General features: G+C 48.7%; 1 protein-coding gene across 2 annotated transcripts in view; it reads left to right on the top strand.

The window, feature by feature from the left end:
* Positions 1–25,517, top strand: part of ppp1r9ba (protein phosphatase 1, regulatory subunit 9Ba) — a 46,726-nt gene that overhangs the window by 14,833 nt on the left and 6,376 nt on the right. For both annotated transcript variants that reach the window (XM_064314251.1, XM_064314252.1), the window contains exons 3-6: positions 15,484–15,616; positions 16,138–16,258; positions 17,321–17,425; positions 21,234–21,369. In XM_064314251.1, coding sequence (XP_064170321.1) covers positions 15,484–15,616; positions 16,138–16,258; positions 17,321–17,425; positions 21,234–21,369 — 495 coding nt within the window. The remainder of the gene's footprint in view (positions 1–15,483; positions 15,617–16,137; positions 16,259–17,320; positions 17,426–21,233; positions 21,370–25,517) is intronic.

Below are 25,517 nucleotides of genomic sequence, written 5' to 3'. Positions count from 1 at the left end.
GAGGCGGGTGAGACTTCACGAAGAGGCTTATTTAAGCAGTAACCTTGTCATTTTTAATTAATTAATTTTGTGTTGGACTTTGCATCACACGGCATTGCCTGCTAAATGCTGCAGCCGCTAGTTCATTTCCAGAGAGAAGCTCTAATGAGGGGAGGGTAGGGGGGATGGGAGGGAACATGCCATCTCTGCCTGAAACACAGGGGTTGTTGTACTGAAGGCTGTTGGGGTGGGGGTAGTGCAGTGGTGCCCAGCCTGCCCTTCTCCCCACAGAGAGAAGGCCTCTCTGACCATCATTAGCAGAGTCACTGGATGGAGGACCCCATATCCACACAGCCAGCATTGTTTCTCCTTCCCCCCATCTCCCTGTCTGTGTCTCTCCCTCTCTCCCTCCATCCCTCCCTCCCTCTCGACGCCCTCCCTTGTTGTCACGCAGCCGGTTAGTAAAAATAGACGTGTTGTAATTGTGGCGCAGTCTCCGCCCCCTCGGGGCCGTCAGCTCATCAGGGATAGGAAGCCGTCCTCTGTTTTTGCATAATTTATTCATTGGGTCTTCAGGCCGCCTGTTCTGTACAGTCATTTGTTGTTGTTGTTGTGAAGCCCTGGCTGTTCGTGCCCCCCCCCCCCGTCTGCTGTAATCACTGCGGTCTCGGGGACGAGATTCCTCAAGCACCTCGTTTTGCGTACCAGCTGTTTGGGCGTGGGATCTGCTATCTCCAGCAGCAGCCTAGCTGCTCTGTCTCTACATGCATTTTCTCTCACTCTCTCTCTCTCTCTTTCACCCTCCTCTTTTTCAATTACATTATTTTTTATTTAAAGTAGTCAGCTGAAGCCCATGAATAATCAGAACACTGCAATCAATATTGGGAATAAATAATGCTTATAGGAGGGGGATTAAATAAATATGAATCTCATCTCTCTCACTCACTCACAAACACATCCCACCATGCTGTTTAAAGTCCAGAATTGTTCCTTCCAGCTCTTAACACCCCCCTCCTCCACTCACTCCGAAAGCACAGCCTTTTAAAGAAGGCAATGTGTACAATATGTACCGTACACTTACATCCAGGACCAGCACCTCTCCCTACAATCAAATGCGCAAAAAAATAGAAACTCTATTACCGTGCTCAAAACTAGCCAATGCCAACAGATAAATAATCCAGAGCAAGCGTTCCATTATTACTTTTTTTGGGGGGGATTTGGTAATTTACTGTAATGGGCAGTTAATGAAAAGGAGGACCAGCTGGACAAACCTCTCTAGCTGAGAAACTAGGAACCAGGTGGATTACGGTACCGCATTTCACAAAATCCACCCTAATCTGAGCAAACCCACACCAATTTAGGATGGTCCAGAGGAAATCCCATTGGATAGCCTTGGACCTGTCTGTCAGTGTGGCCTAGCTGCTATTTGTTTAGCTTCCACTAGCAAAATGAAAAAAAAATGCTGATACTTTTACAATTTTTGGAACTGTTCTGTACACCTTGATCGTGTTGGGCGATGAAGCTCTAAGTTGGATAATATTGTGAAGAAAAACAAAAGGCAAGACTCACAGTTAGCAGTGAAACTGTTTTTATTATCCTCAGTTCCGCAATATATGAGCACGTGGCGTTTTTGCTCTTGCTGTTGCATAACTGTGAATCATAAAAAATGAGCACTATCTTTTTAATAGTGAGTGCTGCCTGTTTGTACTTGAGGGACCTCCTGTTTGGGATTCAACCTCGCAACCCTGAGAACTCTGTTGTGCTAACTGCCGTCGACGTGTCCCAGGCTATAGAGGCACGCCCTCGGAGATGTGGGCATTTCTGGACGGGAAACATACACTTCCTGTTTTTGCCAGCTGATGTGCTTTTTTTTCACCCTGGCTAAGTCACAGTGGACTGTGTTATCTCTACGCTGCTTACGCACAGGACTGGGGTTTAACTTAAGCTCTTGCAGGATACGTTTCACAAGTGCGTTATTAAGCTCAGCAAAAAATGTTCTGTGTCTGTAAGTCATTCATTCAAAACTTGCAACATCTAGGCCTGCTGTTACTAGTATTGATATCAAAATGAGGCCAATTTACAAGAAACAATTTTGGCTATCTTCGCTCACACTGATTAAACAAGCTGTATACCAAAGCAATGATACCCAGTGTTTCCTAAATAATTTCATGTATCTTGGTTCTGTGTTTTTACATCTTACCATCTGAAGAAAATGTCATTCTGGCTGAGCACTATGGCACCAGTTCAGTGTGTGTACGCTTGTGTGTGTGTTTGAGCGAGTGTGTGTGTGTGTATGTGTGTATGTGTGTATGAGTGAGAGATTGTGTGTACTGCACTGTCACTGGCAGAAGAACAGCAGAGCTCTCTGGATAAACTCCTCATCCCATTTTTGCTCCTCTGACCTTCACCACTGGGGCGTAAAATAAACAGCGGTTGCGAGTGTGAAGATCGATCCGCACGCGGGCCACAGCGCCGCGCCATTCGTCACGGCGAGAGGCGGCCGGGATTTTATACCGCGGAAGCTTAAATCCTGCGCCGCTGCTCCAATCGATGCTTCTCAGTCGCCCGGGGAACGGGACGGCTTTATATTCCGTTCCGTCCCGAAGTTCGGTCCTAAAGAGCCCGCCGTGTGATGCAGGACAGAGGGAGTCCTTCAGTCAACAAACGTGTTATTCATCGCCCACGCGATTAGCAGCCCTGAAACCCACTGGAAAAACAAACAAACTGACAGGCAGGAAATAACAACTCACCTTTGTGGTGTTATTCCCCAATTCACCTGACATCACTTCCTGTAGAGTAGCTGCACTCGTTTGTGCTTATAAGTGTTTGGAGATGCTTTTCTCTCTTTTCGCCCCATGAATCCTCCGAATTGGCCCTTATTCTCTGTGCGCACATGCTGTATTAATTAGAAGCATCTTCATACAAAAATTTTGGAACCTTTACTTGTGTTTTCTTGCATGCTCATCGCCCAGATAAATATCTTTGTTTACAAATGGGCCACGCAACACTAAATCTGCAGCATAATGGCTGAAAACTCAACCGTGAATGAAAGCATCACCTCTCCTGAACATCTAAGAAGGAATGTTTGTAAAGTGCTTGGATTCCGTGCAGCTCATGTGACGATTCAGCGGCAGGACGCAGTAGTTTGTAGGATTTGCGAAATGGAGCTGAGATACCGCCTGTCAACCAGCCGTCTGAGGGCCCACTCGATGACTGCATGCAGCAGAGTTCACAGACGTAACTGAGTCAGAGGCACCTGCGTCTAAACGAGCACACGTGAATGCGTCCCCCCCCCCCCGCCTTAATTCACACGCGCATTATCCGCTGAGCGTCAGGGGACCATTGCGCATAGCAACCCCGCTAATGTGTGCATAGCGGATGACGCCGTTGCCATTTAATTGTATGAAAACAGAATATCACGCTTTTTAGGAAAGAATATTTGAAAAGTCATTTCTGGAGACAATTAACAACCCTCTTTGACGTATATTGAAAGTGCTCCTCCAGCTCTACGTACTTTCAGTTTTTTTTTTTAGCTCAACAGCGAGTAAAGTTGTTTCAAAACCCAAGCTGACTAAGGTCTATGCTCTGTTGATAAACGGGAAAAACAGAACCCGTTTTTACTCTTCCTGAGAATTCCATTTTTGGAGATTCAAGGGGATTGACGATATACTCCTTCATGTTGACCCATATAGGGTGAAAGGAGGCTACAACATGTTGGCAAATAGCCTAATATCCTGAAACTGTCTGAAAATAGATTCATCGGCTCGGCGGTTCTACTCTATGGCTGGCTCCTGCCCTCTGGGACCATTCGCCTGGGCGTCTTTGGTCAAGGTGGTCATGCCCTACTTCCCTTGCAAGTGCGGTCAATGGACTTTTTCTCCTAACGCTCCATATCATAGTCCCGTATGCTTCTGCATTGCAGTCAATGGCCTTGTCCTGCTAGTGCGCCATGTCATAGTCCGGCATGCTTCTGCTGTGGTGTGATGCACTAGCTCCGCTATCCATACGTGTGCCTGTGCCTTGCAGGTCCCAGATCCTCACAGCTTGTTTGCTTGTTTTGTGATGGGTCAACAGTGTGCACAAGAGGAGTAGCCATTGGGGGGGGGGGGGTTGCTGGTTTGAATCCTTCATGTTGTGAGATAGTTAAATCCCTGAATCCCAGATTTGTGAGATGGGTTCCATTCAATAGAATTGGCATTGGGTGTGGCCATTGATAAGCAGTCCAGTTTTCCTGTGGTGGGCTTGTCAGGGGATGAGGGAATAAATTTCCACATTGACTCAAAAGGGTTTTTTCCTTCTCTATTACCCCAGAATAAATCCACTGCAAAGTAATATGTGGCAACCATTTCGATATGGCATTATGGAAAATAATATTTGATTTAATGAAACGCTGAATTAGAGCAATGGATGCAATGCAAGCTGTTTCTCCACTTAGCATCAACATTCAATACCAACAGCCGTGGCGCGGCTATGGTGGAACCAGACCAGCCCCTCCCCACAAAGTTCCTCATTGGCTGAGCTGGTTCATTCAGTCTCCAATCTGGGTCCATTCTGAAAGAGGGCGACTGTCACTATGGTTGTGATCAGAGTGGCCGTAAGCCTCCATCCCCCATTCACAGAAAGCAGCACGGCCATAATCTAATCCGTCTTTGCAGGCTTCGGGGGTTTGCCGTCTCCCTTGAGCACGGCTGAGGGAAAATTGGATTGTGGGATAGCTGCTCATCCATGCGGAGCGTATCTCTAGCATTCGCACGCTGTGTATATGTGGTGCAACGTCTGTAATATATCATGCAGAATGTTAAGTGAATTTAGCCTGGATATCTGTTCCATGAATTCATAATGTTTTGGATAAGTTAATTTGACATCTAATTGCCATAAATAAGTTTACCATTTAATTTGCAGTCCCAGCCATTAAAGATAGTTTTTAATAAGGATGTGCATATTTTTCGTGAATGATGATTGTGTGCTTCCTGATACTATGATATTGTACATCGGATACATTTAAGCTTGACTGATCTTAATTTGTGCAAAGCTATTCCAGACTGGTTACTGATAGATTTATAGGTCACATAACAAGATGAATGGTGGGGGAAAAAACTGGTGAGCTCTATTTTAATTAGTAACAATGTTTGTGTAAAAAAAATGCACTTGTCTCCACACCCTCTTCCTCAATTCAGGCTTCTTCCTCTTAAACACAGTTCAGCTTTTTTCTATTTGACTACCCAAACGCTGTTTTCTCAGCCACTGCAGTTAGTGGAATAGACTCTTGGATTTGCCCTGACGATAAGCATGATTCGACTACAGTGTGATGATGTCACTGAACTATTAAACTGCTACCATGGGCAGGAAGCACTAGCTCCCACACCGCTAGCACAGTCAAAAATGCTTGAAATCCCAGATAACCGCTCAATGTTCTGACAACATTGCTACACTGTCGCTGCATCGTAGCATTGGAACAAAGCAGTCTGTCCGTCTTAAAGGCCCGCGGCGTGACGGTTTCTGCTGACTCTGCCTTCTGCTCCCGTCGATGGGACTGAAGCAGGCGCTCGGGAAGTAAAGCCGAATTTCTGGATCACAAGCTGCATCTCGCAAACCCCAGGAGAAGCAGAGGAAAGAATCAAAGGCCTGAAGATGAAAGCTGAGAGACAGCTGGAAAATACCCAGCCAGGTTAAATTTCTGTGAAATTTGGGGTGTTGGTCATGAGCGGTAGTTTTCCCCGTGTCACACACTTGTATTTCCAGAAACTTCGGCCCACTCCCGGGTCACGTCTGTGTTTGGGGGTTTCTGGACTCAGATATTCCCAATTAATTCATGGACTCTGCCCTCACTGAAATTTCACGGCATGTCCTGAGTACGTGAACATTTCTGACAAGTGTCCGGACAAGTACAAGACTGCCGGACACAGAACTGTGGCAGGAAACGTGTCAGTTTTTGGATTTGTATCCGCCCTATTTGTGTCCGGCAGTCCTGTTCTGACAGGGCGCAGTAACTGAAGCCTGCAGATGGGTGGAGCAGTGGAAGGGCGGGGAGGCCCATGTTTTATCACACTTCCTGTAGTCCTGGCGCCACTTCCTGCTTCAAACAGGAGCCGTGTGGAGTAGTGTGCTTCGTTCTACACGGGTGACGCGTCACAGCTTTGTGGCGCGGGGGGTCCGGGAGCTGGCGCTGTGTCGGTGTGGAAAAGACCATCAGAAACGAGTCAGACTTCAAGGGAGGAGCGCTCAGTGTTCTGAGTTACTTGACAGGCTCTTACTTCTGAAATATCTGCAGCATGCTTGTAAAAACTGATCCCAGAATCTTCTGTTATCCTCTAATGTCAGTGTGTTTGAATTCTGACTTATACAGTTGCCGGTCGAGAACTGTGCCCAGGTCATCTAAAACAGGGCTGCCCAACCCTGTTCCTGGAGACCTGCCGTCCTGCAGGTTTACATTTCAACACTAATTTGGCACACCTGATTCTCCTATTTAGCAGCTCAGCACAATCTCCAGCTGTTGAATGAGGTGTGCTTTTTTAGGGCTGGAGTGAAAACCTACAGGATGGCAGATCTACAGGAACAGGATTGGGCAACCATAATCTAAAGCATTTTTTAAAAATCTGTCACACATACTATGTGGAGTAGCCAATCACGTTCCTGTAAAGCTAGACACCATGCGGTTTCCAACCCAATCAATCAGCTAAGTTACTGACAATTTTATTCTCAGTTAAAACACCTCCACTACATCCCTTCACTCATCTCAGGCACTGAGTTACTGTTATTTTTTTCCAATCTTTGCTCTTAGTTAACGTTACACCGGTCCAAACACGGTGTCCGTACTGCCGGTATTTTAGGTTTATCTGTCTGGTTGATAACGTGCGCGTGGATAGACGTTGCAAGCGAGTATATAGTTGCAGCTGGGGTTTTGACTGAGTTGTCCAGAACATTTGGGAAGCCCAGCAGATCCAATCCTATTGGTTGATAGTCTGCAGCCCACACCTCCTATCCGCACTGGTGCTGCTGCTAAAAAGCAGATCTCAGATCCCACCTGAGCCGAGGCGAGCCGAGCCGTGCTGAGCCAGGTCAGGCTTCACTGGGACTATGACAGAGTTGTTGTTGGCTTTTTTGGCCCTGCTGGATCAATACCACAGAGTGACTGAAGAGCATGTACTTAATTGTTCTTCTTTAGTACTATGGAGGCCTCCCATCTGCTCGGGTACAGAGCTGGCAGTAAAGATACACAAAGACGCCCACTGTGTACATTCCAGAAGCTCACCACGCCAGTGCCAGCTACAGTACAGCCTGCTGTATAGTGCTTCATCAGATCAAATAGGCATGTAGATTTATATTTTACCTGCCTGCCAAATGTGAGCCTGCCAGGTAGACCCCCACCACTCTAGCCCTACGCACTATAGGTCTGGCTCATAGACCCCACCATCCCTGCTCACTATATGTCAGGCACATAGGCCCCCCCCACACCAGCCGTGCTCACTATAGGTATGGAACATAGACCCTCCCCCCCCCCACACACACAAACACCAGCCCTGCTCACTGCAGTTATGGAACATAGACACCCCCCCCACACACACACCAGCCCTGCTCACTATAGGTATGGAACATAGACCCCCCCCCCCCACACACACACAAACACCAGCCCTGCTCACTGCAGGTATGGAACATAGACCCCCCCCCCCACCACACACACACACACACCAGCCCTGCTCACTGGAGGTATGGAACATAGACCTCACCACAAGAGCCATGCTGAAAGTGGGCCTGCCATATAGATCTCCATGTCACCGGCCCTACAGAATTCACTCAGCTAAATCAACTGGTACTGTACATCAGTAACCCTGCCGGATTTAGCCTCCACCCCATTGTGTTCATGTGGCTGTTGAAGCTCCTCTGTCTCCTCCACCCCTGTAAGAGCCGTTAAGTCTCCAACATCCCGAGCCCCTGGCCTCTGATTTCTCTCTGGGCCTGTTTCAGAAGGTTGCCCATCTCCTAACCAGCTTCCCCTGCTGTTATGAATGCCGGGACGCCAGTGGGGATCCTGTCACAAATCGGGGGGTGGGGGGGCGTGCCTCCCGGGCCCTTGGCTTGTCACATTAACCCCCTGCGCAGCGTGCGCGTGCTGACTGAAACACGCGGCGTCTAATCGCCGTGGTCATTTCTCTGTGTTTTGCGGGGCGCTGAAAGCTCGTGGTTAGCCGATTGCTATCGGGCGTGGCTGGGCTGAGGAAATAAAGAAAAAGTAGCATCATAGCTCAGCCGTACCTGCAGCCTCCTTTCTATTGTGTGTGTGTGTGTGTGTGTCTGAGCGGTCTCCATGGTAACCGGACAGAGAGTGCTGCACAGCTCTGTGTACGTCTCTCTTGTAAGAGGCGTGTATCCATATAGCTATAAAAATGAGGGAGAGAGAGGGGCGAAGAGGGAGGGAGAGACAGACAGAGAGAGAAAGATAGAGAGAGAGAGAGGGGATAGAAGTGGAAAATAGCCGTTACAGAACGCTGCATTGATTCTCTCCCCTGCTGGACTGGGAAGTGCTGACGGAGGCGGATACCACCTCTGGGCTCCATGGCCAATCAGAATGCGGCTCGCTATCTCGGAAGCGGGAGGCGTCAACATTGGCAGCCTGTTTCTCTTTCTCGCTGTCCATGTGGCTGTGACGTGCCCCCCCTCACCCCCCCCCCCCCCCCCCCTTGCCACTGCAGCAGCTGTGGGGGGAGGGTTTGGTGTGGGACGGATGGAAGGTTGTGGAAGAGGAACCACTGCCACACCCTCACCCCATACCCCACCACCCTGAGCCCCCGAACAGCTCAGCCAAAGAGGAACATGAAATAAATCAAATTTCCGTCACTACAGCTTTCAGGAAACTTAGCTGATTTCCTCTGGGGCTTTAAGGGTCTACTTCCCCATATTTTTATTTTTGCTGTTGTTGTTGTTATAGTAATAATATTCATAAATACTCATTGCGTTTATGTTTCACTTTTTGTCTTAAAATGTTTCCCATTGAAGGGTAAGCTTACTCCAGTCACCACAAATGTGTAGTCTGCACCTGGGTGTTCTCTGGTCGGGATGGCAACAGTCACCATGGGAGCAGGGCAGACCTTTTGTAGGGCATCCCAGTATGACGGGGGTGGTGAGGGTGGGATCCAGGCCAGCCACAAGCCCCTGTGACCTACTAACACTGACAACTGGAGCAGGGTCTCTATCTCTCCATCTCTCTCTCTCTCTCTTTCTCTCTCTCTCTCCCTCCTTCGCTAATCCTCTCATCTGGCAGCCAGCAGGAAGCTCACACGTACCTCCCTGCAACATCTGGCCCCTGTGTCTGTATCCCAGAATTCCTGGGGGTGGCTGTTTGTATCTGTGGGATGAGGGAAGGAGAAAGAGACGTAGTGGGGGAGACAGAACTGGAAGGGTAAACAATCAAACGGCTTTGCCTGGCAGACATCTTTCAAAAACCGCACGGCTTTGCCTGGCAGACATCTTTCAAAAACCGCACAGCTTTGCCTGGCAGACATCTTTCAAAAACACGCGGTTGCTTTCCCGTATGGGTGGCAGGACTCAAAATCCATCACTTTGCGGTCAAGACCCATTAGGACATAGCTCTGAATTAAAATGCGTAATTACAGTAAATTACACACACCCTGAATGTGTGGTAGTAGCTTTAGCGCACATTTGTGTTGTATAAACTCCCAGTAAGCAGTAAGCTAACCTTGCTGTCCAGGTTTGGGAATAACAAAACACCCCCATTGGTCACCGCGTGTCACACCCAGTCCAGCCGAAAGCCGGGCAGCAGCCCCGTCCCCTACACTATGACCGGGGGCATTTTCCACCAGCTGTATACTTACTACTGTGTAATATGTGATCAACCGGTTTATAACATGCCATGTGATTATTAACAGAAAACACAGAATTTTCTGAAATGTGGTCCAAGACCTATTGCTGTGGACATAGTGGCTGTTTTATGTGTCAGTTAGCCTTCAGAGTTTTTTTCCCCATAATTGTTCAGCCCTTTATGTGTTTATCCATTTCATACGTTAATAACTGTGGCTCTGTGCTGTTTACTTGTATGTGAAAAAACACGCCTGTGCCCTGTGTTTATAACAGTGAGGGGTTCATGTCCTCTAATCAGTCATGTCTCTGAGGTTCTCAGACCCACATAATTATTCTTTCACAGCAGATGGCATCTGCCCGTGGACTGATAATAATAATGTTGACAACGGTTACTGCATTATTATTATTATTATTATTATTGTTGTTGTTGTTACGGCATTTGTATAGTACCTTTCAGATTCTGAAAGTGCTATACAGTGGAGAGTAAACTCTTCTCAGCAGGCCATTACGCGGCAGATGTATAAATGTATTCACACACAACCGCGGAGAGAGAGGAGCGGCCAGAGACTGACTGACTGTCTGACCGCAGCCCCTGTCCTCCTTCCGTCGCCCGCCATGTCCATCCGGCCACTGACGCACGTCGTTCTGACGGCAGGCCGTATCCGGGTCCGTTAGGCCGGCGAATCGTCCGTGTCCACGGCCACGATGTTCTGAAACTAGCTGAACGATTTTCAAACTACCACAACAATTTAGAGGAGACTAAATGATATAGTAAATGGACGGGTGAAGCTGTATCTGAATTCTGTGTGTTTACATGAGGTCAGAAGGTACAGAAGTTGTTGTTCACAAGGGCCTGAGAGTCTGTGGGCATTGTGGTTAATTCTACAGGAAACCCTGAAAAACTCTGGGTGCTACATAGGTATGGTTCACATCCCGCAAAGTCGTAACTTGGCGGATGGCATACCTGCCATCCCAATATTCCGTATGGTAGATATGAATAAATACAGTGAAAGAAATACCTCCCTCAGAATGGCTCACTATTCTCAAAATCAGGGAGAAGGCAGCCCTGGCCCTGCAGCTGCCTCATCTGAACGCATAACTTATCGGGAGGCTTAATGAACACAGGTGACCGTACCCTGGAGGGACTCAGCGATTCACCATTCAGAGTGTTCAGGTTTACATGACTGTGTGCCATCGAGCTCAGAAAGGAGGAAAAAGCAGAAACTTTGCGGCACTCTAGAACTGGGTCACCCAGGCCACTCCAAGCGAGGTAATTCTCCTTTAAGACGCAGCCGCGGCCTGACGTCGCGTCTGGTGCGCTGGGTGTGGAGCCCAGGCTTTGGCTGATCGCAGACAGGCCTGGTGTACTTGGAGGTGCCACTTCAGTTCTGATGTGCGATTCGCACCTGCCAGATGGTGAAAAAAAAAAACGCTGCAGAAAAGGAAGAGGGGAAAAAAAGCCACGTTACGCTGTCGATGGCGAAATGGCTGACGAGGCTGTGGTCTGGCAGGCCCGTCTCTGACTCACTCTGAGCGGTGAAAGGAACTCTTCTTCTGCCACTTCCTGGTTGAGTGACAGGTTGCTGTCCTGTGAGCTGACATGAACTATTAAAAGATCCCGTGGCAGGAGAACCCTACTTTTTTGTGGCTGCCAGTGCTTGTTCTGTCATAATGCACTTCTACAGCATCCAGTCGCAAAGACAGATTATAGGCCTACCCTGGGATAGACCTGACCATATCTTTACCAGAAATGCCAAGGCTGAAAAAAAGGGAACTTCATTCTACAGAGTAGTACTATACGCATACTATACTGTATTACTGAATATACATTTAACTTCTTACTATAATGGATGAAACATACATTAAAATGAATCCACAGATGCTACTTTGAAACTAGTCTAGTCCTCTTAAAAAACCTGTTGGTAATGCTTGAGGAAGAATCAGAATGTATTTGTACTTACATTTTAACAGCATATACAGATAGTAAGCAGGTAGTGAAGTACTTTACAACTATTTCCCTTTGTTGGGATAAAAACTAGAATTTAAATGCTAAAATCACTGCACTCATAAATAGCAGAGAGACTATACTGGTGTCAAACTCACAATCAGCATGCCGGGTGGTTGCTATGGAGACCATGGTATTCAGAGGCAAAGAGATGCCTGCTGTTTTTACGCAGAGAGAAAGAGCGAGAGGAGTGAGAGATGGAGGGAGCGTGTGAAAGAAAAGAATGCTGGAGGAGGCGTGAAGAGAAAATATATGCGACAGACGGAGTGCGAGAGATAAGGAGAGAGAGATAAGGATGGAGAGAATGTGTGAAAGACGGGGGGGATACGGAGGGAGAGGCAGCGGAGGGGGCTGGGCTAATTATGGCGATGCGCTGACTCTCCAGCAGTGCGGAGAAGACGTGAGGCCCGTCAGATTAAATACTGATACTGATGAGCGGAGGAATGGAGGGGGGTACGGGGGGGGGGGGGGGGGTCAGAGGGGCTCTCCTGCTCCTCATCCTCCTCTCTGCCTCGTCAGCTCAAATCCGCGGTTCCTCCAGCGTCAAAGAGAACACACACAGCGCCCCGCATTAGCCTTTAGCGCCATAAATGCGGTCAAGCGCACCACTGGAAGCCCTGCCTTCGCGGGGAAAAAAAGGCAGACGCCGCGATCGCGATTCTCTGGATCAACGGTCCTCCATTGTTCTGTTATTCTGTGGCTCAAGGTCTGTGCCAGACTCGACACAGCTGCCTCTTCCATGCATGCAATTCTGTCAAAGCTATAATAGGCTGTAAAATGTCATATACTGTGAAAGTGTTCATTGCAGGATATATTTATTCTGCAGTGTAGAATATCTATACCCTGGAATTGTTGGTTCGTTGAAAGCTGTGGTGGCCAATCATGTGCTGTGGAGAGCTCGGAGCATGCAGGTTTTCATTCCAATCAATCGCGACACCTGCTGATTTCACTAATTTACACACCTTCAACCTGAGAGGAGAGAACTAATTAGTGAAATCAGCAGGCATGGTGATTGACTGGAATGATATCCTGCATACTCTCAGCCCTCCGTGACGCATGATAGGTACACCACCGGGTTAAGGGGAAAATAGTTAATATAGGTTGCAAAATAGGACTTCTTTCAGGTTTTCATATCTTCTGTGTGTAGACAAAAGTGCAGTAATAGGAAGTGTAATTACTGGTGGGGAGATCACATTGCTGAGCGCTTCCAGTCTACACTGAGGGTAATTAAGTCAAAGGATGCAGGACTGCTTTCCGCCATTTTGGGCAGATATGTTTCTCTAAGCTCTGAAGTGTGCTTCCTGTTGTTATTAATGTGGTGGGAGCAAACTGTGATCCTTTCAGAGGTTCAGCTCGATCGGCAACACAGGAGAAAGCGCTGTGCACTCACACTCACAGTATTAGGACAGCATTTCCGGATAGCTTTCACTTGTCAGCTTCATGCATACAACGGTCAGGAGTAGGATTTTGGCTGGTTTTGCTGATCGTGGATCAGGGGTTAGGGTTCAACAGCGTCATGGGTTCAATAGCGTCACGCACACACATATGTGCACAAATACACGGAGACATGCACAGACAGTGCTATAACTCCAACAGAGTTGAGACAGATTTGTTGGTGAATATTCATTTAAAAGCTTTAAAAAACAGAAGTGGCTCCACCAACCCCTCCCCCCAAGTTCTAGTGTGTTCCTTTTCAAAGATGTGACATCACTGGGAGGCATCGCTGGAGAGCTACACAATGTGAGACTGTACTGCAGTTCTGAGGTCCGTCTCACATTTTCACCCCTGGCTGCATTATCAGCTGCTGTCTCAGCATTAGGTGGCAAGAGCATAGAGCACACACACGCACACGCACACACACACACACACACACACACATACTCACTCATTCACACACACACACACACACACACACTCAGTCTCTCACACACACACACTCATTCACACACACGCACACACACACACACACACACTCAGTCTCACTCACTCACACACACACACTCACACACACCCATTTAAAAAGACTGCCGCAGGAGAAGCTCGAGCTCTGGGAAAGTGGAAGGCGTAAGATAAAGGTTTGTCTGTGTCTGGGATCGTCAGCGAACCTCTGACTGCATTCATCATGAGGCGAAACCCCCAGAGACTCTGTCCTGACCTGCTTCTGCTCAAACCTCACACTGGCCATTACTAGTAATTTCTCACTTCTGTTTTCTTTCCTCTGATAAAACAGCAGACAGCTTCAATCCCACCCCCACCTTCCCATCTCTGTGCTCTACAGTAAAATGCGCTTGGCTTCCAGTAACTATGCCACTCCAGACTGTGGCTGTAATGGTTTTAGAATTATTCTGCGGTTGCCACCCATTCTGATCTTAATTTCACTAAAAAGAAAATATCCTGCAGAATTTTTTTCTTTACGAGGAATCACTCCAGGGCCCAAGCGTGTGGATCTTTTTGGGACTGAAACGCTTTGTCAGCTGTGCGCGGTGTGGGTGCGGCGCTAATTAAAATCCCACTCCACACTCACGCCGCAGTTACGCTCGAAGCCTCCGCTCTTAACAGCTCCCTTTGCATGCGCATCACGCAGAGCTAAAATTAGCACGCCCTGCCACAGTCAGAGTGCCACGGACTGCCTGACAGGCTCCCATGCGATCATCAGGCTTTTTTTTTTTTTACTTGTATAAATAATAGATGACGTGCTGAATATCTTTAACAAACCTTGGCTGCGCTAGAGTCTCTGTGGTCCGCAGATATCTGTATTTCTGTCACGTGAAGCTGCTGGATGTAGTCCCCTTGGACAGAAAGCAAGTCCGTTGCGGGGCAATAAATAATGAATCTCATAATCTGTGAGCCTCATAAGTACAGACGTATCTCACCACCCCTGGCATCGGTCCGTTAGCTGCCACGGAAACGATGTTGTTCTCAGGCCGTGCACTAATCTGTGCTAGCAGCCGGATTAAGTGTGCGGCCGTCACACGAGCGCGGAGGGAAGCTCCGCCACTCCCGTTGAAGAGATTCCCAGGTCTGGTTCGCGTCCATTATCCGTCTGGCAGAGCGTTAGCCAGCCCCGACGTAGCACGCAATGCCAGGTCTGTCCGCCTAACTGACCCTGCAGCTTGATCCGCGGCCAGCTAGCGTTCAGAGCAGATGGTCTGCGCCAACGGTGCCCGGCGAGGCGGTCTGGGAAATCTGTCTGCCCACATTTCCCACAATGCACCACTGGCGATCAAGCAGGCCCCTGAGCTCTCGGACAGAAGCTTGGCTGCGCTGAACAGATGCTGTGGTTTGGTCTCTAGCGGTGCATTCTGGGGAACGGGAAGGCACCGGAAACCCCAGTAGAAGCTGACATAATCCCTTTGGCTGCTATTTGCACATGCTCAGTCACATGCACAGCTATTGAACTGTCTCTGCAGTGCAGTTGCATCAGTGGTTTCTGGAGCATTGAAACAGCAGGACTGAGTACACCATTACTGTAAAATGGAGCAGGACACAGAAGGTCCATGTGCAGAGTGCATTACACTACACTGATGGTCCTCATGAAGCCAGGATCTCCGTCAGATCCAGATTGGTGTTCTTTTATTGAATTTTCTTTTATTGTGTGTATTATAATAAGGGACCACTATTAATTCATGCGTGTGCTTACCTCTCTGTTGCCCTTCCCCTCCCTCTCTCTCTCCCACACTCAGGTGTTCACCACATACTCCAACGAGGAATATGACCGGCGCAATGACGACGTGGACCCCATGGCGGCGTCGGCCGAGTACGAGCTGGAGAAGAGGGTGGAGCGGCTGGACCTTTTCCCCGTGGAGCTGGAGAAAGGTGGGGCGCTCCTCCTTCCCCCATCTACCCCTTTACTGTTTTAAGACCCGCCAATTGCCCGTCACTGCTTTGGAGTTACATCTATGCAGCCTGGGTTTTACTCTCATAAAAACAAATGTTCGATACAGATACAAGCACAAGCTAATTTCATTGCTTTCTCTAACGTGCATGAAATTTATCACATTGAAAACTTGTATGTGTGTGTGTGCCTGCATATATATGTATATATCAGGAACACAGATGGAATAATATTCCAGTGCTGCATCAAATCCTGCAGCTTACCATTCATGCCAGCATGAGGGAGGATTTGCACCGACTGCTGTTCGGGTTTGACGCAGCTATTTGGAAAATAGAAACATTCCAACAGATCTAATTTACAGGGAGCTCTGCTCTCAGTACATTTCTAAAGACAAACTGAAAAGAGTATTCCTGCTGTAGACTGCAGCTGCAGCTGCATGCTGACCATCTGCCGTCCCCCCACCCCCACCCCCACCCCTACCCCTACCCCTACCCCCACACAGACGGAGACGGCCTGGGCATCAGCATCATCGGCATGGGCGCCGGCGCCGACATGGGCCTGGAGAAGCTCGGCATCTTCGTCAAGACGGTCACTGAGGGAGGGGCCGCACACCGGGACGGCAGGTACAGAGGCGGGGTCAGAGGGGCAGGAGGGCATGGGACAGGGGAGGGGATTTTAGTGTTTTCTCTACAATGGAAGGTTAAATCAGGGTGTTGGGACGGATATATCCTTGTGCTGTGACGTCACACTCCAGTGGGAGTATTGGGAGCTAAGAGGTCAGCCCAGAGGTGTCTAAGGTCGAAGGTCACGGGAAGGGACATATGTGAGGTTGCTGCTATATACGCAGGCTTTCTGTAACCAGGGGTGGAAGGTCGCTCTGCGTCGCCGAGGGAAACCGCGAATCCCAGCGCAGCTACAGCTGTCACCACTTTCCCTGAAGAGCAGTGTCAGGGGGTCAAAGGTCAAACAGGAGCTGCTCTGTGGCAGTCGCACACAATGGCTATCTTTAGCTCCTGAACATGTGGAAACGATGCAGCAGGGCTGTTCTGCCGGGGGAGAGGGGGGCACCACGCTCCGGGGGCGACAGTGCAGGGGTCGCCGTCAGCTCTGCAGATTCCCGGCCCAGAACGGCAGTGCATCAGTCACCCCACTAATGAGCGCCAACCGCAGGCTGACCGCCTTACACGGCTGAGCCAAAATGGCACCCGCCGTCTACTTTTAAAGTCCACTCTTCATGTTTCTGTTCAGCTTCAGCACACGATCGCCAACAGTTTTACATTTATAAATCTTGCTCCTGCATGTATATTAGCCAATGATAACACGCTATTTTACGGAGGTGGTAAAATATGGTTGGCCAATCAAATTCCAGATTTGACCAGTGCCACCCTGGCCAACCCATTGGACACACTCCTGGGAAAAAAGGCTCAGTCCCCTCCCCCCTCCCCCCACGCGTGCTGAATGATCCATCAGCACGCGTCGTGTTTGAAGGGGTCTGACGCCAGCGAGGGTAAATTGGCGGTAAACGCATTCCCTCCCTCATCTCCCCTGTGAGATGGACAGGGCTCAGGCCGCCGCGGACACACAGGGATTCCGTGCATAGCTAAGCTCACACGAGTCGCGCGGCTGTTCCGCGTGTGCCCGCTCGCCGTGGACTGAGCTCCCCGCTCTCTCTCCTCTCCCTCCAGGATCCAGGTGAACGACCTCATCGTGGAGGTGGACGGCACCAGCCTGGTGGGCGTGACCCAGAGCTTCGCCGCCTCCGTCCTGAGGAACACCACCGGCACCGTCAGGTGAGCCCGCGTCCCGCGGGGGGTTAGCGTGATCGGAACGCGCGCACGTGCGCCTGCAGCCGCAGCTCAAATCAGCGCTCGGCTTAAAAGTCTTAAACTCTCAAGAGATGGCGTGTCTGTGTCTGGATTTAGGCTTGATCAGATCAGTCTGGGTCAGATATTAGGAGGTACAAGTATGAGATATCACTAACGGTTTCAGAAACAAAACCAGTAACTCGGTCACAGTGCTCTCTCACACCAAGACAGGATATGTCAAGATAAGGAGTTAGGCCAGCGAAGTTGATCTTGGATCAGAAAATGGAACTGTGTCAACATGGACCCACACGCAAACGTACGCTACGGTACATGTACAGACAGCAGCCTGTGTATAACGGAGTTAAATTAGATTATTCTGTGAATATGGTTTAGCCATTAGTCAGAAGTACACAGTAATAATCTTATTTGTGACTTCAGAGTGATTATTTCAGTTAGTCGGTCATAGCGAATACGGGGCGGGGTTCACCAGTGCAGAGATAATAAAGACACTTCTGTCTCCTGAATGAGTTCCCCAGGGGAGAGGAGGTGTTTCCCAAAAAAGATGCAATCTGAGGCGTAAAAGTGAAGGAGCCGTGACTATTAATAAAACTCCTTCGGTATGTTAATAAAACTCCCTCGGCCTATTAATAAAATCCCCCTGCCAACGGCGTTCAGTCCTCTGGGCTCGGTCTCCACACAACGCAGATAAGCTTTAACGAGGAACAGGGTGGATGTGGACGTGGATGTGACGTTGCGCCCCTACGCACTCGCTGCATCACCCGTCGAGCCTCGCCAGAAGTGAGCATTCCGCGGGGTTCTGCCTCTGTAAACTGTCCCCTCTAAAGCCGCGTTTCCACCAAAATTACCCGGAACTTTCAGTCCCAGGAACTACTTTACCAGGAACTAAAAGGTTCCTTCAGCCAATGGTTGTCTGCGTTTCCACCGGGGTCTAAAGTACCGCGAAGATTAGGCAAATTAGCCCACTGACGTTGTCGTCGGTCCATCTGTCTTATGATTTCTTCTGTAACCCCATACTACCACCGAAGTAGCCTACATTATTTTCTAATAACCGGGACAGCCCGGAGGGGTTTATTCCACTTATATACAACGGGTTACCAACAATGACTATATATGGTTACTTTTGTATTTATTGATTTTCATATATCCTCTCAAACACATTCATTAACAGCAGAAAGCATGCACACGTTGTAAACAATTTGCTGTTTTATTACTTTCTCGTCGTCAATTCCATATAGGCTAATCACAAAATGACAAGAATAGAACGAAAACTCGGACTTGCGTGAAAATGTAAATTAGTAGTGGTACAGCCACCGTTTGCTTTCCTTCGAAGTTACTGCTAGCCGAGCAGCGAAGTGTGCCCTCCAGATGCGAACCATGCACCATAAATGAGTCCATAGTCTTCCTGGTCTTTTCGTGGAATTGAAAAATGGCAGTAAAATTGAGTAAAATTACGGCAGTCTGAAAAAGCTAAAGGGAAGATTACTAGAATGAACCTGTTATTTTACCCGGATAAAAAGTGCGGAAGGTGATTTCCAGTTTGCTTGTACTGTATCACCAATGTTAATTATGCAGAACTACCGCATACCTCACATAACTGTATCAAACGTTTTGAGTCAATTACAACGGGCTAACAAAGAAAATCCGGAAGAAAATATTCAGCAACCGAATTAATCCGTTTGAATGTTTTGGTAGCCTACGTAATATGCTGTCCCAGCACGAATGCTTAGCATTTTATAAAACGAATACTAAAGCAAGAAAAGAACAGAAGAGCACACGTTATAATTCCAAGACGTTGACAGGCTATAACCAAAAGTAGGCTACTGCGCCGCATAACATACAAGTTTGATTTGAAGTTATTATGAAAATAAATTGGTTTGCCGCTGCATATTTTCAAACATGGCGGGTAATGGCGGAAAATAAATACAACACAAATGCTACGAGTACTCGACCAATCAGAAATGTTCAGCGCTGCAAGCTCCACCCAAAAGGTTCCTGTACTTTCGGAAAGTACTACCCCCCGAGCAGGAACGTTTTGGGGGGTAAAACAAAGCCCCCAGAACTAAATTTAGACCCTAGTTCCTGCGGTGGAAACGCACTGAGTTCCTCAAAAGGTTCCTAGTTCCGGGGTATAGTTCCTGCGGTGGAAACGCGGCTTAAAATAATCCCTCATCCGCTCCAAAGAATTCTGGGTGTTCTGTGCTTAAAGCGGTCCACTGGCATTACTAATTCGAGAACCAAGGATTAGAGAGATATATCTTCAGATATTTTCTAATGTTTTAGCAGTAGAATGTATGGCCCATTTTGTAGTGTTGTCTTGTATTACACCTATGTTAGTTTTAACATGTGCAAAAAAAGGTGTTTGATCAGTTGTCTGAGGAAGACGCGACAAAGAGCATTCCTATTATAACTGCTGCTTTGTCACTCTGCAGACACCTCAGTGCTGTGGCAGTGATATTACTTAACTCCTGCAGTTAGCCAAAGTGAAACATAACCTCCGCATTTAGACATGGCCTCTATCTTGCGATCGTGCTCAGCCGTTTTGAGGAAACTGATGTTCAGGTCCGTTTCACAGGAAGTTGTTATTTTTACATGTAATCACTACCCATTTTTTTTGCTTGGCTTGGTCCGACCAACCCACGGCTTCCTTCCTGAAAAGAGAGGATGAGTCACACACCCCTGACCAATGAGGATAGAGCGCCGCCGTCTGCTAACCCACGCAAGAATACACTGAATCTATTTCCAGTACATCTCAATCTACATGGTTGCTCGGTTTATTTTATAACAAATGCAACGTATTTTACTCTATATTCCACAATATGTTTCTGAACCTATATATGTTATTTTGCCAATTCCAACAGAAATAATTTTTTTTTTAACGAATATATATACATATATATATATATATATATATATATATATAGCCCACCCATTTTGTATTTTAACATGAATAGCTTTTCCATGAGTGTGTTCAGACTGAGGAAGTGTTAGCAAGTGAGTGAGGTTCTCACAGGAATGATGTATGTTCTCTTAAGAAGAATGCCCATGCGGTATAGGATGAAAAGTGAAGAATAACCAGGGGAGATGCCTCCTATGTCTCTCACTGGCATGCTCAGCCATTAACCTCCTGTCTGTGTGGTTTGGCTGCAGCACACCTCACTTTAAAGTGAACACTCTCAGGGTGTTTCATTAGCTGATATAATTCACAGTTCCAGGAAAAAGATCGCTATTAAGTGAAATGCCTTTAACCCTTTAAGGTGTAAGATCCCGAATACGCGATTAGAATGTTCTTAACTGAAAAGCAATAGAGTGCTAGAACAGTGACTTGGAATTTTGAAAAAAACAACACTTATTCTTCAAAGGGTTAACCAGGGTGAGGTCAGGTAGATGAGATCACAGAAGACCTGATGCCAATGCCAGCAGCACATCATGGTGGTATTAGGCCTTTGCCGAAAGGTTGCCACAGTGGAAACCCTCCCTACCACAGGTGCATCCATTCACCCATTACCCAATCACCCACTCATCCATTCACCAAATCACCCAATCACTCATTTCACCCAATCACCAAAACATCCATTCACCCAAGGTTTCCTTGCCTTAAACGAGCTGTCTCCTGGGCATGCTGGTCTTTTCCTGGTGTGGGAGGTCATCCTCTTCCTCCCCTCCCTGTTTGGTTCTCTAAGACGCTACGGGCTGAAGCGCAATGGGTGGGCGGAGGGAGACGTGGCCCCACCCACTGACGGCTGTGACTGACGGGTGCGGACTGCGATTGCAGGTTCACGATTGGGCGGGAGAAGCCGGGCGAGCAGAGTGAGGTGGCCCAGCTCATCCAGCAGACGCTGGACCAGGAGCGCTGGCAGCGGGAGATGATGGAGCAGCGGTACTCCCAGTACATGGACGACGAGGACGAGGTGAGCACACTCTCTCTATAAACCACCTACAGCTCCCCCTGCTGATCAGATCACATAAAGCTTCCCCTGCTGGTCTGACTGCATACAGCTCCCCCTGCTGATCAGATCACATACAGCTCCTCCTGCTGGTCTGACTGCATACAGCTCCCCCTGCTGGTCAGATCGCATACAGCTCCCCCTGCTGGTCTGACTGCATACAGCTCCCCCTGCTGGTCTGACTGCATACAGCTCCCCCTGCCAGTCATACAGCTCCCCCTGCCAGTCAAACCACATACAGCTCCCACTGCCAGCCAGACTGCATACAGCTCCCCCTGCTGGTTCAGACCCCATGCAGCTGCCCCATCTGTTCAGACCAAATACACCTCCCCCTGCTGGTCAGGCCAAATACAGCTCAGAGCTCATGCTACATTATCTGAGCATCCTAGGGACTGACAGGTATAATACATTAGGGATGAAATGGCCGTGATGCTACCATGCATACTGGGGTTTTTTTTTTTTTTTTTTTTACAAAATACACCGTATACACACATTCCACACCATCATGCACCCTGTGAGCCTCAGTCATTACCAGGCTGCAGGTGCAAACCCGAAATCTGCTGAACTGCTCTGTGGTGGCAGAGATAGGCTTTGCCAGTCATCTGCAGTCAAGAAAGAGCATGTCTTTCTGTGCTTAGATTAAAATAAAACTGAATATCCCACTGCATTAAATATTACATGCAGTGATAACACCCGTCCGGATTGAACGGAGAACAGGACTGGTGCTCTGATGGAATGCCAGCCCGCCCCCTGTACCAGGGCACTATGATCGGTTTCCTTGGCAACGGTATGCCACTCGCAGGCATGAAAATGAGCAGGCTGTGGGGATCAGCATGGTGGAATCCAACGGTCCGCCTCTTCATGCTTTCAGTCCCGGGCGTTTCAGTAACCAGAGCAACCGTGCTGCGGCGTATTAAAACACCGCTTATAACTGACAGTCAGACCTGGGGGAAGTTCTGTCTCGTGGCACGTGTCCCAGAACGCACCTCGTTTTGGCGCTTTTGGAAGGTTGGAGAGTGTCGTATGTGACAGGTCTCCCTGTCACATTTGTACACTGAAATGCAAGTGAGTGCAAGTTTGTCCTCGCAGAACGAACCTCATTTCGGCACTTTGAGTGGGTTGGAAAGTGTCGCCGTCCGCAGGCCTTCCTGTTATAATGCTGCAGCGGGCTGGCGCTCAGATGAGGTTCAGAGGAAACACACGCAGAGGTGCATGTAGAGGACGGCGAGTGCGACAGAGGCGTGTTCGCCGCAGGTCGCTGGCATGGGAGAAGTTGGGGACGGTTCGCTGGCAGACGTTCACCAGGCATGGTTGGCTTCCCGCCAGGTGGGGCTTTGCAGGGTCATCTCAAGGTCCCTGCTGTCCCGCGGACGTGGGGAATGGGAGTGTGGGTGGAACGTGGGGACAAGGCAGGATCCGTGTAGTGTGTTTAGCACAGCTTTTTTTAAGGAGCTGGCTTTCTTTCAACTTGTGGAGAACAGAGATGTTACAGCAGTGAACTGTGATGCAAGTCACTGCTATAAATTAAATTTAACCAGAAGTAAGGGGCCCTGGGAATGCAGAGGATTCTGGGATATGTAGTTTTGTCTGTTTGTGCTGATTTGCATGTGTGCATTCAGCCCGTCGCTTGCACTGCTAATTAAAATTTAGATAACATGGAAATGCGATTATTCATATTAGCAAGACAACACCAAGTGCTGTCATCTTAATGTGTGGATTTACCCTTAAATATTCAGCATTAATGCAAACATTGATTGCCTCATAGCCAACAGTTTTGCTTCATCAGCTCCGATGGAACTATGAGTAAATATAAAATGGTGGCAAACCCATTCTGTGGCGTTCTCTGTTGCCCCATTAAGCACTTTGCAAGAGAATTCGATCAAGATGGCGCCGCGGATGGCTGCCTCGGTGTGTTGGTGCGCATTGTTTTGCCTTGTTTTGTTTGTAAATTCAGTGTTTTGCGATAGCATCCGGAACTCTTTCACCAGGGAAGAGCTCATGAATATCAGGGTAACAACTCCTGTGGATTTATTTCCGAACATTCTCATCACATCTGCGGAATTACTGGTCACTTTTGTCAAAGGTACGCTCACCCTTGTTCACGCAGTGAAACGCCGGAGGAGAGGGAAACGTGCCGGTGCGCTCGTGCGTCTCCGCAGACGCGGTCTACGCACTCCGTTACCGGGAATATTTCTATCTAACGTGCGATCGCTGTGCAATAAACTGGACGAACTCCAGCTACTGGTGGATAAAAACAGAGACTTTTCAACATCTTCCGTTTTGTGCTTCACGGAAACTTGGCTGTGTGGATCGATACCGGACTCTGCGCTGCAGCTGGCAGGCTTTCAGCTATTCAGAGCGGATCGCGACACAGAGCGCTCCGGCAAAATGAAAGGTGGAGGTATTTGTTTTTATACAAACAGTGGCTGGTGTAAAGATGTTACAGTGATTATGCAGCACTGTTCTCCTGTTCTGGAAACTTTTTTCATCAACTGCAAACCCTTCTACTCCCCCGCGAGTTCGCTTCATTCATTCTGGTCGGTGTTTACATTCCACCGCAAGCCCTCGTGCAGGAGGCACAGCGTACGCTCGCCGACCAGATACTGTGTGTGGAGCGGACAAACCCGGACTCTTTCGTTATCGTCCTCGGCGAAAGGGAATCTCAGCCACGAACTGCCTAAATACCACCAGTTGATTAAATGCCCGACCAGAGAGGAGAACACTTTAGATCACTGCTACAGTACAATCAACCGTGCCTATCACGCCGTCCCCCGCGCTGCACTGGGACACTCTGACCACATCATAGTCCACCTGATTCCTGCATACAGGCAGAAATTAAAACTCTGCAAACCTGTTGTGAGGACATCTAAGAAGTGGACCAGTGAAGCTATGGAGGATCTTCGCACGTGCTTGGACTGCACTGACTGGGATGTTTTCAGGACTGCTACCATCAGTCTGGATGAGTACACAGAGGCTGTGACATCATACATCAGCTTCTGTGAGGACAGCTGTGTACCATCACGCACCAGGGTTATCTACAACAACGACAAACCCTGGTTTACAGCTAAACTCAGACAGCTAAGGCTGGCAAAGGAGGAAGCATTTAGGAGTGGGGACAAGGACCGGTTTAAAGAGTCTAAATACAGGTTTAGCAAGGCGGTGAGAGATGCTAAACGACTGTACTCTGAGAAACTCCAACAGCAGTTCTCAGAAAACAACTTGGCCTCTGTCTGGAAGGGCCTCAGACAGATCACCAACTACAAACCGAAAGCCCCCCACTCCACTAATGACTTGCGCCTGGCCAACGACCTGAATGAGTTTTACTGCCGATTTGAAAGACAATGGGACAGTCCTGACACCATCCCCCATGAACCCATTCACCAGCTCCAGACCACCAGCTCCTCCTCCCCCATCTCAGCAGGAGCCCGGGCCTCTCTACAATCACCCACCTCAGAGGCCCCCTCCCCCTCCCCTATCACAATGACGACTCTCTCCCTCCTGGAGAGGGACGTTAACAGACTATTCAAGAGACAGAACCCCCGCAAAGCAGCTGGACCAGACTCTGTCTCTCCCTCCACCCTGAAGCACTGTGCCGATCAGCTGTCTCCGGTGTTCACAGACATTTTTAACACCTCACTGGAGACATGCCACGTACCAGCCTGCTTCAAGACCTCTACCATTATCCCCGTCCCCAAAAAAACAAGGACCGCAGGACTCAATGACTACAGACCCGTCGCCCTGACCTCTGTGGTAATGAAGTCTTTTGAGCGCCTTGTACTGTCCCACCTCAAAACCATCACGGACCCACTCCTGGACCCCCTGCAGTTCGCATACAGAGCCAACAGGTCTGTGGACGATGCTGTAAACATGGCCCTCCACTTCATCCTCCAGCACCTGGACACTGCAGGAACCTATGTCAGGATCCTGTTTGTGGACTTCAGCTCCGCCTTCAATACCATCATCCCGGCTCTACTACAGGACAAGCTCTCCCAGCTGCACGTGCCTGACTGCACCTGCAGGTGGATCACCGACTTCCTGTCTGACAGGAAGCAGCACGTGAAGCTGGGGAAACACGTCTCCGACTCCCGGACCATCAGCACCGGCTCCCTCAA

Source organism: Anguilla rostrata, chromosome 17, assembly GCF_018555375.3.
Source record: "Anguilla rostrata isolate EN2019 chromosome 17, ASM1855537v3, whole genome shotgun sequence".
NCBI classification, from domain to species: Eukaryota; Metazoa; Chordata; class Actinopteri; order Anguilliformes; family Anguillidae; genus Anguilla; species Anguilla rostrata.
Note: the sequence above shows the minus strand (reverse complement) of the source record. Positions and strands in the feature narration are given on the sequence as shown.